We start from the raw sequence: 15,243 nt of genomic DNA, 5'->3' as shown, positions 1-15,243 counted from the left end.
CTGACCAAAGAAATTGTAGGAGGAAATATAGGAAGCATTTATGGTATATTATTCCCTATCACCACCAGTCTAGGACAAATGTCAGAACTTTTACTCACTGATTAGATGGAAACACATTATTCTATCTTGCTATGGTATATCCTCTTATCAAAGATAAAAAGAAATGTCTAATCACATGAATTAATATACATATATAGATGATCCAAAAAATTTGTAAACTTCTAACAGGTAGCTACAGATGAGTAACCAATTTGGCATAGTAGATTTTTCCGTCTTTCCCTTTCCACGTGAAGAGGAGCTTAGTGTAGCCCAAAATTAACTAGAATATGAGTCAGAAAAAGCTTGTTTTGCCACTAATTTGTTTGGGGAAAAAACTTCCTTTCTAAAACTTCATTTCCTCACCCTTAAAAAAAATGGTTTCTAAAGTTCCCTTCCATATAGAAAGAATTACATGAACTGATGCTCAGTGAAGGGAGTAGAACCAAGAAAACATTGTCCACATTAACAACATTGTGAGATGATCAATTATGAGGGATGCAGCTCCTCTCAGCAGTTCAGAGGTTAAGGACAACCCTGATAGACCTGATATGGACAATGCCTTCCACATCCACACTAAAAAAAGTCCCAAAACCACAGAATCCAAATTATACTTGGTTCACTTTTCTAAAATTTCTCTTGTGTTTTTTTTCCTTACGATTTCTTTCTTTTTCTTTAGTCTTAATTCTCCTTGGGGCAGCTAGGTGGTGCAGTGGATAGCACACTAGCTTGGAATTAGGAGGACTCCAGGAGGAACAGAATTTGAATCTCACCTCAGACATTTTTCACTTACTAGTAGTGTGACCTTAGGCTAGTCATGTAACCCTGATTGTCTGGCATTCAGGGCCATCTCTAGTTATCCTGATTCATATCCAGCCTCTTGACCCAGATGGTTCTGGAGGAGAAAGTGAGACTGGTGACTTAGCACAGCAACTCCTCACTCAAATCCAGTTCTTGTGCTTCCCATGGAATCACCTCCCTGATATCATGGCCTTCTTTCAGAATGAAGGACAAAACATCATCATCAAATCCTCTTGCATAAAATGACTCAATATAAATGTGTTGAGCATAAATCCACATGTACAACTTTTTTCTGTTGGCCATGAGGAGAAGGAGGGAGGGAAGGGACGACTGTAGAAAAATGTACAACTTATAAATTTGCAAATGGATAAATGTTGAAAAACAACCATAGAAAATATATGGAAAAATAAAATAAAATATGAATTAAAAAAAGATCTCTTCTAACTATAATGTTAAATGATGCATTGGACTAAATGGTTTCTGAAATCCCTTCCAGCTCTCTTTCATGAAGAGTAGGGTTTGAAAAACCTGGACCTCATTTATATGATATCGTTAATAATAGCTCACCCTTGTATATTTATTTTTTTAAGGCTAAGTAGTACTTGAAGTTTCTTTCAGCAAATCAAAATTTGAGACACAAAAATATTACATTTTATTTCTCTTATTTAAATCAGCATCTGTGATTTGCAGTGCCTTTTTATTTTTAAACTTAATTGATAGGAAACATTAAGGAAGAGAGTAACAATCAAAAAAGCAACTGAACTTGACAAATGTATGCAAGGCACAAAGACAAAAATGGCAAAGTCTCTTTCTTCAAGAAGCTTCCATTCCATAAGGGAGGATATAATAAGCCCTCAGATAAATAAATAATAAGTAATTTAGAAAAAAGACATTAACAACTGGGAGAACTATGACAGCCTTCATGGGAGGCTGCAACTGAGCTGAGCCTTTTGAAGAATAAAAGAATCTGCATAGTCCAGCACAAAGATTAAGAAACATACTTGACTACAACATTATTATGCATTATGTTCAATTACACATCCTTCTGTCATGATTTGGAAGGCAAAAGGGAGCTAATAACTTGCATTCTCTAAATGGAGGGTCTGCAGAGCTTACAGATCTATGCATCCATGATAAGTACACTCTCAATCATGATGACACCATTTCTTGGCTTTCAGAAATCAGTGGTAATATAAACCCATTGGCACTATGTTGGAATGGTTCCCTTTGAATACTATAAGAAGTTGATTATAAATAGAAACAAAGACTTCACATTCACAGTTGAAGACACCATTAATATTTTAGAGTGAAAAATTTTTGTGTTTCTTAATGAATATCTAGCTTTAGTGATCCCAGCTATTTGGCCCACTGATCCTCATATCTCTCCCTTGGTATTAATTTGGGAAGGTAACCTATCAACTTCAGTAAAAAGGGAAGAAGTGCAGAATAGGTTTCAGGGATGCTTATGTCTCAGTCAAAATAAAACAAAACTTAACAGACTGGATGTAAAGAGAAAGAAGAATCAGTCCAAAAACCACCAGAGGTGAAATAGGAACCAGAGAAATAAATAACTCAAGTAGAAGGAAAGGGAGCAAAGATTCCAGATACACCACATAGATAATTAGCACCATCAGGAATTCAAGAGTGCCCAAGGTTCTTCAAGTAATTCACATGTTCATCAAATCATTTATTATTTTCCATGAGTAACAAGTAAAAAAAAAAAGAGCACTCCAAGAACCAGATCCTCATTTTAAGAGAAATAAAATGTAATGTTTTTGTCTCAAAATTTTGGCATGCTAAAAGATACTTTGTACAACTTAGTCTTAAAAAACAAATATACAAATGTGAGCTACTATTAACAATATCATATAAATGAGGTTCAGGATTATCAAACAAAAATATAAAGCCCTACTCTACATGAGATAGAGAGCAGAAGCCATCTAGTCCAACACCCACATTTTACAGATGAGAAAGCTGAGGCTCATGCTGATTAAGTGACTATCCTATGGTCATGCACATGAAATGAGATATGAATCTTAAGTCCTCTGACTCCAGAGACAGAGGTCTTCCTTCTTTACCCTGCATCAGAATGCCCATTTCCAACATACTACAGCACTATACTCATATTTGGTACACCTGCCAAAAATAAAACTGCCAAATGACTCCATACCCATATATGTAGCTTGTCGTCCTTTTTTTGGCAAGGGTGTGGAGCTGGGGGAGGAGAGGGTGTATGGTAATTAGGCTTTTGCCATCTTACCTGCATGGAGCCAAATCTGGGCCAGTGTCATCCAGGGGTGTAAGGGCCCTTGCTTAGGGGCACTGCTCTGCAAAGATGAAGCCACTTCTGAAAGGGCCTGTTCCACTCTGGAGGCTGCTATGGAGGTGGCATGAACTGAACCTGTGAAAAGTATGTTCAAAAAAAATCATAACAAGCAAACAAACTTCAACAAACCCACAACTTCCACAAACCAACAAACCATGCCATTATGTACACTGGTACAACCTTTTCTAAGAAAACAGTTCTTAGCAACTTTTTGTTTTGTTTTGAAGTTTGGACTTTATTTTTCTGGTCTTGATAGAAATGTATCCAGTAGAAGCAACCATCCCAAGAAACTACTTGTGAGGAATCATCACAGAATTACTGGATTTAAAGAAACTGAGGTTCAAAGATGGGAAGGTATTTTGTCTGAGGTCATCAGATAGAAAAGGAGAGAGTTTAGTTTTTGAGCCAGCACTCTTTCTACTGGCTGAAGTAGATTGGCTCATCATTTCTGAAATCAAAGAAGGATTAGGGCAGCTGCACAAAGCCTAAAACTTGTGTCTATTCAGTGTTACTCTTCCCAAGAGACTTTAAGCCTTTCCTGTAATATATATACAATTCATTACAAAATAAATATCCATGAGTGATGGAAAATAGAATTTTCTGGCATTAATAATGGCTGCCATTATTGAGTAACTATAATATTCAGAAGGGTCCACAGAGCCAGCGTAGTGTCACTGAGACAGCAACTACTAAGAGCTCCTAATTTCCAAAAACTTAGAGGTCTACATTGACTTGGCCAGCCTGAATACAGGAGGTTGAGCAAGGCCTCTCCTCTAGACCCTGCATTATACGGCTTGGCTTTAATGCGATGAGTAGCTTTGCTTTTTGCACTGTGTGCAATCAAATGACTATTATTAGGGCTAATAATAGATGAGGATGGGGGCAGCAGGAAGAGTTAGAACAAAAATATAAGGGCTCAGTGAGTGATCCAGCTCAGAAAATACAATTAAGTTGTACTGCCCATGATAGTGGCTAATGAAAAGCAGTAAAACGAAAATGTTTTCAAGTCAAAGGAACAATCACATAGAAAACAAAATGGCCCATTTGTCTCAAGTTAAACTATTAGGAACAGGAGAACCAGTGATTTCTCTTTGCTCCTGGATAAGTAAGATTTTCCTTTATTCATTTATTGAGACCCAACTGGCAAAACCACCACAATGTAGGTTTGCCACCAGAATCACCATCAGGTGATAAATTCTTTTAGTCACAGCACCTCATATGAGAAAGGTATCTACTTGGTAACAGGAATACTTAAATTCCCCAAATCACAGACCCTGTAAATATTGAAATATAATTTGAAAATGACACCAACCAGAGGGCTTTGCTAATAATAGGACTGAATAAATCCTAGTTGAAATGAACTTATGTCCTTGTTACATCACTGCTAAATGTTAAAATATTATCAATAATTAATTAAATTTTAACATCTCAGGCCTAATTTAGTCAGAGATACTAGCCTCAGGTACTAGCTGTTTTGATCTTGGGCAAAACATGTGATCTTTCTGTGTCTGTTTCCTCATCTGTAAAATGAAGAGGTTGAAAATAATGGATTCTAAATTTCTTTCAAGGTCTAACTTATGGTTTTATGAACTTTTTTGAGGGGCAATATGGCAGACTGAATGGAGTGCAAGACATTAGATAAACCTGGATTCAAATTCTGCCTGTGTGACTGTGATCAAGTCACTTAACCTCTGTGAAAATCTGTCCATATATAAAATGAGAAAAATAAAACTTATACTACTTTCCTGCTAGGGTTGTTGTGAAGATCAAATTAGTTAACATAGATAAAGCATTTCACAAACCTTAAATTCCAATTTAAATGTCACCCTTCATCGATTTTTAAGGTTCAGGATGTGTCTCTGTGTGTGTGTGTTTGTGTATGTGTGTGTGTGTGTGTGTGTGTGTGTGTGTGTGTGTGTGTGTGTCTAAGACGAGATGACGATTTCATTACTATAAGAAAGACAGATTCTCTCCCAAGTTATAAACTATCCCATTAAAATTCAGCACTTTGGAATTTTTCAGTTCATATCACATGCATTATTCAACATTCTTTAGTATTGCTCTAAAATGTAGCCATTGATAGGCATGATGGTACAACCTGTTCTTTCTGCTACTAGAGCAGAGGATGGTAGAACCCTCAAGCTTGAGGAATTCTGAGTTGCAGAAGGGACAAAGCTGATCTGGTGTCACACTAAACCTGGCACCAATATAAGGAGCCTTCAAGACTGAAAGACCATCAGTCTGCCAAAGGAGGAATGAACTGTCATGGGTCAGAAAAAGAGCAGGTCAAAGTTTTTGTACCAATTAATAATGGAACAATACCTGTGAATGGTTTAATGAACTTCTAGAAAGATGAGAAAAGAGAAGGAGAGGACCAGGGGGTGGGGGGGCAGTGAAGAATAAAAACTATATGTCTTATTTTAGGTCTAGGACATCAATACTCTTCATCAAAAGAACAATGAGAAAAATACTTGAATCAGAAAAGGTTATGCTAAATTTAAAAATAGTTTTAAAGAGCAATACAAAAGTACAAAATCATATTTTATATTTTGACCCTAACATGGTGGAAACTTAACTCTATATATATTGCAAAAAGAAAAATAGGACTCTTCTATACAAAAAATGCCTAATTGTTATATATGGAATAACAACTGGAAACAATTCATACTATCATGGATAGATAATGGCTGAATAAATTATATTCATGTAATGGGATATTAAGGAGCTATAAAAGTAATAATTATGAAGGTTATAAGGAATATGACAAAAGTTAAATATCTAAAATTATTTAAGTGAGATCAACAGAATTATAATTGTCCAGATATTGACTACAACTATTTAATATACCCATGCCCACACTCATATAAAAATATAAACATACATACATACTATATATGTATATATGTAAATATAAATGCATACATACACAAACACACAAAAAACCCAAAGATATCTGGATCTTCACATACATATACAAAGAGATGAGGAACACAATTGAACCGATTTTTGATTATTAATCCATTTGGTTCTACTTTGGCAAAATACTAATGGTTTATTAAAATATTGTAGCTTATTTTTATAAATCTATTTGATTTTTTATATTAGTTACTAGTTTGTAATAAAAATCTTTACTATGTTTTCTGAAGAGTCCATGAATCCTTAATTTTTGTAATTCTATGTTCTATTCTAGCTATAGAAGTTTTCCAAAGGATTTTAAACAGTAAACTATCAAAAATATATACAATATCTGGCAATATTGCTTTCATTACTAAGCTTGCTTGCTTTCCAAAACATAGGTAGACCAACCATGAAGAAACAAGCACTGAATATTCACTCAAGGAAAAACTGGAGACATTGCCAGTTAGAGCTCACTCATTCCATTCTAGTTCATCCTTTCTTTTAGTTTTCAAGGCCCAGTAAAGCCCTTTATAAAAACTGTAAGGTTTATTTACATTTTCTATCAGACTTTATTGTTTACTTATTGAGAAAACTATGTTTATTTTCAAGGGTTGTTTAGGTCCTCTTTTTTTTTAAAACCTATGATAAACTGACAAAGATATCTAATAATTATGTTATCTACATGTCCGTTATAAGCTAAGTAAACTCAGTCTATAGGCATAAATAAAATCCAAATTCCAGATCTAGTTAATGTTAAAATGAACACAAATAAATAAATAAAGAGGACTTGCTACTTCACTGGGTTTTGGTTCCAACATGCAGAAAGGACTAATTAAGGCCACTAATTTATACTAATATTTAAGTTCTATTTGCTCTTCTAATGCAAACCCAAGCCATACCTCTCTGTATAAAGGAGACATTAGTCACATCTTAGATACATTCAGTAAGAAAGATAAATATGTGAGTGTGACACAGATACATGGATACATTCAACAGAGACTTCAATGTAAGCAGTTCAAAAAAGGGATGATTCCCTGATATGATGACACCCTAAAAAATAGTCGTTTTTTTAGTGCTTCTATTTTGTTTTCCTAGGGAATGTTGTCTCAATAGTTTTCTGTATGTGTACACCCATTGTTCAGAAGAACATATCTTCATGAACTCAAAGAAATTCAGATATTATTCAGTATTAATGATCTAGATGTCTGTGACACTGTTGGAAACACATTGGAGATGTTTGTCTCAAGGTTATGTGTACTTTCTCATTTTGTCAAAGTAATCTAAAAATTAAAGAAAAGGAAAACGTGGCAATGTTTATGATGTTAACAGTTATATGACAACAACAGTAATAGACCTTTGCTCCTCTTAAGTCAATGACCCAAAATGCAAGTTATGTGAAGGCTGAGCCAATGTGCTTTGAATCATGCAATGAAACATTGTACGTAATCAAATCCCTACTACTTCTAGAAATGATAATGGCAGTGTTCACCTGTTAACATTGACTGTGTGGGGAATTAGCAAAATAAAGCTAGTCTTAATATTTATGATTTCAATGCAATCTTCTTTTAATGTTCTTTAAAGATGGGAGTTCCCATATCTGTTGATAAATCAAATTCAGAATAACTATATGTATACATACACAAACATACACACTCTCACACATATGTATGCATTTTTAAAAATAAAAAATCCAGTCATCCCTCAAATGTACTTCCTATTTATACCCAACATTCAGAATCTTTAGCTTCCTTCAAGGTTCAGTTCAACATCCACATTCACCAGGAAGAATCTGTACCATTTCCCTAATTGTGAGAACTCTGGTCTTCCTCAAATTTTCTTATTTTACACATATTTGTGCATGTGCTACACCTCCCCAAGCAGATGTAAACTCTTTGAGGGTAGGGACGTTTTTGTTTTGACTCTGTATTCCCAGATTATAGAAGAATGCCAACCATATTGGAAGTATGTTGAAATTAACTACCCCCAAATTGGAGACAGTAAAGAAGAGGAATACTAACAACAAAGAACCAAACCATATAACATATACATACACTAATACTAATATAGCAGCCTTACTATTTGATATAAAAATAATTGTTTTCTCCCTTTCACCACGAAACTTCTTCATTACAATGCAGGAGTGTCTTAAAGGGTTAGTTTATATTATTACATCAAGAGGATTAGTTTAGCTAGGGAGAGCAGAGTTGGGTTCCAGACATCTAGTAAATTACTCTTTGCTCCATGAGTTCTTTGTACTTAATTCCACTCCTCCCTTAGAATTTCTATGTCCTTATGGGAAAGTATATTCTAGAGTTCTGGGAAATGCTTTTGTACCAGCTGTACATATCATATTTTCCTCAGTAAATACTAATTTCTAAAAGGTAATTAGCTAATTCTGACTATTTTACAATTGATAGAGACTTGTGAGCAACAGCACTAGAAGCCCAACCACCCCTAAATCCTCAGGGCTATGCCAAGAAACGCTAGAAGAGGTTTCTTTAGTAGCCATTCTTGGTCAACTATTCTTACCTTGGGAGTTAGAAAGTACCATAAGGTGGGCAGCTAGGTTTCAGGGTGGCTAATGTGCTGGACCTAAGAGGCAGGAAGACCAGCCTTTGAATCTTGTCTTAGAAACTTAACCACAGTATGATTTTACACAAGTGACTTAACCTCTCTGGGTATTCTCAGTTTCCTCCTCTGTAAAATGAGAGGATTGAATTCTGTGATCCCATGATCTGTGTGATCTTGGGCAAGTCATTTCCCCACCTGCTCCTATAAGATAAATGCTAGAAGACCTCTAAGGGTCCCTTCCAGTTCAATCATTTTTTTTAAAAAAATCTGAACTTAACAAAAAATAGATCAGGTCTACCATTCTATAACTCAATGAATAGTATGAGATAAGCTATAGTGTACCTATTGCTACTTCAGTGAACCTATTATTGCTAGAAGATTCATTCCCAGGTAATCACTCCATTTAACCCATAGGGCTCTATAGAAAAAGGAAATACAAGTTCAGTTGCTTCCAAATCCTCTAGGTTCAACAGGTTAGCCATGGAAAATGACTTGGATGAAGATCATCTATTATTTACCTTACTAATTTGAGAAGTGCCTATCTTTATAGCAACTATCAGTCCTGGGCACTGCTTGACAGCTGGTCCTGTCCTCTTGCAGATCAAGTGATATTGATATACATAACCTGAGCAACATTATACAGTGGGTTTGAAAGGGGAAAAAATGTCTTTATAATGAGCTGAACTGAGAGCTGATGCAGGTAGATAAGAATAAATAATGAAATATTACAGAGGTCTCTCTGTTTAAATTGTCAATTTTAGATAGAAGGGGAGAAAGGTCATGAAATACAACTAAGCAAGAGTGCTCTGATCTCAGTTTTATGGGAACTGCAAGCCTCTCCTCCTCCTCCCTCAAATACCCAAGTTTCCTTCTTGGTCTAGAGTCATAGTGATACTAATCCTGATTTGGAGGAAGAGTGCCACCTACTGAATTATCAGTGCCATTCCCTGGAATAATTAGGGCTTTTCCTCTGGACTACTGTCCTGGAACATGAGGGGGGGAAAAAAAAACTAAGAGCTGCAGAAAGAAGTAGAGGAAGAATTTTGCACTGACACCCTGAGGGCCCTATAGGAAAAGTAGCCTGCCTTTTTAGACAGTATATAAGTATAAGGATAAGGATAAGGAATACAATACTGTACTCCAAGAATACAGTTTCTCCCCCCACTACAACCCACACTTCCCTAGGTTCCCATTCTACATTACAAAATTTGGGCAAAAATCTTTACCATCAAGTCTATTTACACATAGTCTACCTGCATACCATAATATTATCATATTGACTTTTCTGATAGCATTGAGTTCTTTAGTCCCACTGTTTTTCTTAATTTTTCTTTTTAGCATTTATAAAATTGATACAATTTGGGGGCAGCTAGGTGGAGTCAGGAGGACCTGAGTTCAAATCCTATCTCAGACCCTAAATACTTAGTTGTGTGACTTTGGGCAAGTCACTTAACCCTACTGTCTTGCAAAAATGAATTTTTAAAAAGGAGTTTAATAGGGATAGGTACTAGATTGTACCGTTACTGGTATAGGAACTATCAATGAGAAAAACTCCCTTTATCAACGTGGGTTAGAATATTCTCTGTGATTTCTAAAGTCTTAGAGAGCTTCCTTGACAAGCCTGAGAGGCTTATTACCTTGCCCAGGGTCACACATCTATTAAGGCTAAGAGGGAGAACTTAAACTCAGTTCACCCTGGCTTTGAAATCATCTCTCTGCCCACTAAACCATGATGCCTCTTTGTTATATAGAAAAAAATTCCATTGGTAGATTATCTATTATTATACCTGAAACTGGATTTTGACTTGCTTTTTTGACATAATTATGTGAAGTGCCACCATAAGAAGTGAGTAAGCATATGAACATATATCTTCATGTCCTGCCTGTGCCTTTCTCATATATATTTCTTTCATCTTAACTCTGGATCAGAGCCCTCCCTTGAACAGCTATGTCACTGAAATATAAAAATATATCACAGCATTGCAGTACCCCTAGCCCTCAAATGATTAAATATCAGTTATTAACAGTTTACTTAGTTTTCAATTTCTGAAAAGCTATGGCCTAATACAATTCAAAAAGAAATGGTTTCATTTCTTAATGTCTTTGAATATTAAATAACAGTAAGAATGACTCAGCACTGTCAGCAAGCTTTGATCAGAACATTTGTTTTTTAAAAGGAAAGGAATTTCAGGTTTTAATATCATAACTGAAAACAAAATTATACCACCCCGTGAAACACTTGCCAATGAGTTGATGTCTTTCAGTTATCAGACTTGCAACCTACCCCATGGATTAAAATCAGATATGAAAAAAAGGAGCAAGAGGACTAAGGGACCATTGTTTGTGTAAAAGAGAAGCTTCACTCCCCAGATGAGAGGTTGATATCTTTCCATGCTTTAGTGCCACGTTAGCACTTTACCTTTTTCTTATTCATAACCTTCTGATTTTGTGCTCATTGCCACTTCGAGAAGAGGACAGAAATGCCCACTCTGTATTCTAGATTTATGAGGAGAGAATATTGTAGTGGTAGGGGTGGTAGTACCATATTTAATCAATATGGTCACTATAAAGTCATTCATGCTACGTCAGCAGCCTACATATCTTAGGTGTGTCTAATTCAGAAAGAGCCCAACAATTCATAATTTGAGGAGCAATAACAGAGAACTGACAAGGTTCAAGGACAGAAACTGTCTTATTGGCATTTATGAAAAATATTACCGGTGCAAGAAAGAAACCAGGTGACCAAATACCATAATAATGAAGTCAATCATGATATTTTCTTTAGTGAAGTCTTTGAAAAAGTTATTTGTTCAGTGGTTATGTTGCTTCTTTTTCACAGAGCTACATCAACAAGAATGATCACACCCATGGACCCAAACCTTAGTAGATCATGATTTCCAAATAACTACAGCATGTCAAATGCACAATTCAATTTAAAACTTCAGGTTCTCTCTCCTCCTGGAAAGTGAAAATTTTTTTAAAGTTAAGTTTTAAGAAATTATCCCACTGATAGATGGAAGAGATCAGGATGTCACCAAAACCATGCAGGGCAAAAGGTACCATGCTTCAAATTTTTGATGTGCCACTGTCAAACAGCAAAGCATTTAAACTAAGTCATTCAGAAAACATGCAGGAAAATTAATGTATACATGAACTACCAATATGGGCTTTATGCACCAAAAGAGACAGTATCTTCTATAGGACTACAACTGGCAGATGCTTCCATTTACATGTAAATACTCCACACTAAATATTCATATGGCTTTGTCTTTTTATCCTGGACAGTTCGTTTATCCTGATCACAATATTCTTCTCTTTAAGAACAAAAGAACAGATTTTTTTTCTTCCCCTTTCTGACTTTTAAAAAATAAACAATAAAGACTAATTCTTAATTAAAAATTTCTAACCCAAATGTCAATGTATTTATTGTAATTTATAAGTTGTTTGATTTACATATGAATTTTGCTGGATGAAAAAGTAACCTAAACCAGTAGAGAGAGAGCACTGGTCCTAGCATCAGACCTTAGTTTGAATCCCAGACCCATCTCTACTGGAATGAGTGGATCAAGCCAACCTCACCACTGTGAGCTTAAGAATTTCATGAACTGTGATGCTGCTAGAAATATTTGTTGGACCTCCATCATAGGTTGTGAAGAGAGTATTTTATAAACCTAAAATGTTGGGGGGAAACTAAATTATTATTGGTAGTAAAAGGAATACTTAACATCTCATCCTCCAAAAAGTACTGCATTTGAAACCCACTGTGCTGAATTTAATAATTATTCATTCATCCAACAGATATTTCTTGAGTGCCTACTAAGTGAAAGACCCTTTGCTGGGTACTAGGTAAGGGGTATAAAAATACCTAATCATTCAAATTATAATATATAAAATGATACAAAAAGTCACTAATCTAGAATTGGGATTATTATTAAAGTGTAATTTTTTAAATGCTGGAATAATTTCATATTTGAATTTTTTAAAAAAGATTACATTTAGCAAGCTTAACTAAGCAAGTGCAAAACTTATTATGTTTTTATCCAGCATAAAATGCTGTGTTAAATACTATCAATAAGAAAATATCATAATGGAAAAAGGAAAATTAATGTAATCTTGCTTTTGGCTTATCAATTTTATCTTGGGCTGTGATTTATTCTACTATTGATCAGTTTTTCTCTTTCCCTTCTTGGGTTATTCATTCTTAAAGAATGATTATCTCAGTGGCAATGACAAGTTCCATGATTTCACTAGAATCAATGATATGAAAAGTTGAACCAAGAAGCCTTTATTTTCAGTAAACATCTACCCAGTGTTTTCTTAAACAGTCCCTTTCAGGAATAAAAGGAAGGTAATTATTAGAAAATTATCAGAAAATAATCAATAATTAAAAAATAAAATAGACTTTGCTTCATATTATATATTTCTGAAAACTTGCAAGTTGATTTTAGATATCATATTCTTGAGGTATACCAGAAAAGCTCAATATTTAAGGGAGCCTAGAACTATGCATGCAGTTGATCCTTAAAAAATGCTTCCTCAATGAATGATGAAAGAAAACCTGGAGGTGAATTCTTTTATAAAAAAAAAATCCTCTTTGTAATGAGAGTAATCACTACACAACCTTAGAGAAATCCCTTTTTCACAGCACATATTTTCACATAGTTAAGTGGAAATAAAATCACTATAATGTTACAAGTGAGAAAGTAATTCACTGGGTACTTTTTAGACTTGTATTCATTATTGCAGGCCATTAGGATGTACTAGAGTGTTAAACACCACCCCAAAGTTTTAAAAGAATGAATATCTCTTCTAATACACCTACCTACACCTAAGGGGGTAGTCACCTCCAGGATCTAGCAGGCATAGTAAAAATCATGTTCCACTTTCAATTTTAATAAAATTAGTAGAATTCATTTCTCTGTGATCAGAATAAAAATTTAGAGCCAAGGGATTTTAAAGATAATGTCATCCAAGACTTTCATTTTAATCAAGAAGAAACTGAAGTGAAATAGCTTGACCACAAGCATCATACTTTCAGACCAGTGGTCTTCCCACTAAGCCAAACTGTCTACTCACTTCCTTAATATGCTTCTTTGTAGTCCTTGACAAAAGAATACTGCCTCTTCAATAATTAAACTCAAGCAGAGATGAGTGCTTTCACATCTTGTAATAAAACAGCCTTTAGAGTGACCAGATGGCTAAACATGCTACAGCCTTGCTTTACACATTATGTCAATTGCCCACAACCCATCAATCACAATAGAAAAAGACATTCTGTGGTGAAAGAGGGAGGTGTGATTGAGGGAAGGAGGAAAGGAGGCCTAAAAAAAGGTTAATAGATCTGTAAGCTACTTACTAACTGAAAAAAGGGAAGAAAAACCATGAACGTATGCTTCTGGAGAGTTGCCTTGAAATAACAAATCAAACCACAAATTAAAAACAAAATGATTAAATTAAAAACAAGAAAGCAAATCAATTCCTGATAACCTTCCTACTGTTAAGTCTTATTTTGATTCAGATTTTCAAATAAGTGCTGCTCTGTGTATTTTCCTAGCACACTGCTTTTTTTTTAACTAAAGAAAAACTGCTGTACATTTCTCTCCCAGTTGAAAAGTTCACATGATACTGACCATTTCACAAATTGAATTTGTTTTCCAGAAAAGGAAGTTCTCAAAGGAATAACAAAAATAAAAAAGGTTTGAAATTTTTCTTTAAGTAAGCTCCAATCATCATGGGTTATATTCACAAGTGTTAAGCAAATTCTTCCTATCAAGTAAAAATGGGAAAAAATAACTATGAAATTTAGAACCTGAGAAATCTATTTATCCTAAAAGAAAGGCTTAGTGATTCAATGTCACTGTTTTCTTTCAGGCATTTACCACAGAGAAACTGAGTTTCAACATGTAATCTAGAAAAGGATGTGCATCCCTGTCTTTTAAAAAAACAAAAACAAAAATAAAATCCTAAGTCCTAGAATCCTAGTGCTTCTGCTAACACATCTCCTTGTTAGTGGTTAGATATCCCTTGAGAAATGACTCAGCTCCACAAAAAAAAAAAAACACACACAAATAAATGAGCATTGCTCTGGCCACAATGAACAGAAAGTCTAGAAGTTCAAAACTCTAACAATTAGTAATTAACATGTAGTCAAGTGACAAAAGCAAAATCACAACTTCAGAATTCCAAAGATACAGTGAAACAAAAAAGTTTTTCTAAGTACCTAGCAACATATTTTCCCCTTATATTTTTAAAGAATTATTTTAATGAGGTTCAGGATAAATGGAGGTGTGATGAAATATAATGATGAAATATATCAGGAATAGTAAAATCTAGTTTTCACTTGAGATCAGGGTTGGACTAAGCTAATTCTGTAAAAAAAATTATTTTTCTGGAATAAATATTTGGAAATTTGTCTTAAAAAGTTAAATATATAAATATATACCCATATACACATATGTGTGTGTATGTATGTATGTGTATATATATATATATATATATATATATATATATATATATATATATATATATACACACACATATATATTCCAATTAATGGAAGATAAAACATATTACTGACTTTTGCCTCTTAATCAATACATTAAGAGACACAA

At 34.5% G+C, this 15,243-nt stretch overlaps 1 protein-coding gene across 7 annotated transcripts in view; it reads right to left on the bottom strand.

The window, feature by feature from the left end:
• The window catches only part of TTC7B (tetratricopeptide repeat domain 7B), a 340,869-nt gene that overhangs the window by 83,919 nt on the left and 241,707 nt on the right, over positions 1 to 15,243 (bottom strand). For 6 of the 7 annotated variants that reach the window (XM_074235507.1, XM_074235506.1, XM_074235509.1 and 3 more), the window contains 2 exons: positions 13,989 to 14,039; positions 3,098 to 3,238 (listed from right to left, as the gene is read on the bottom strand). In XM_074235507.1, the coding sequence (XP_074091608.1) occupies positions 3,098 to 3,238; positions 13,989 to 14,039 (192 nt within the window). The remainder of the gene's footprint in view (positions 1 to 3,097; positions 3,239 to 13,988; positions 14,040 to 15,243) is intronic. The other variant, XM_074235510.1, reaches the window with a different exon arrangement.

The sequence above is a fragment of the Macrotis lagotis genome, chromosome 4, assembly GCF_037893015.1.
Source record: "Macrotis lagotis isolate mMagLag1 chromosome 4, bilby.v1.9.chrom.fasta, whole genome shotgun sequence".
Classification (NCBI taxonomy): domain Eukaryota; kingdom Metazoa; phylum Chordata; class Mammalia; order Peramelemorphia; family Peramelidae; genus Macrotis; species Macrotis lagotis.
The sequence above is the reverse complement of the archived record's forward strand: the minus strand, read 5'-3'. Positions and strand labels throughout refer to the sequence as shown.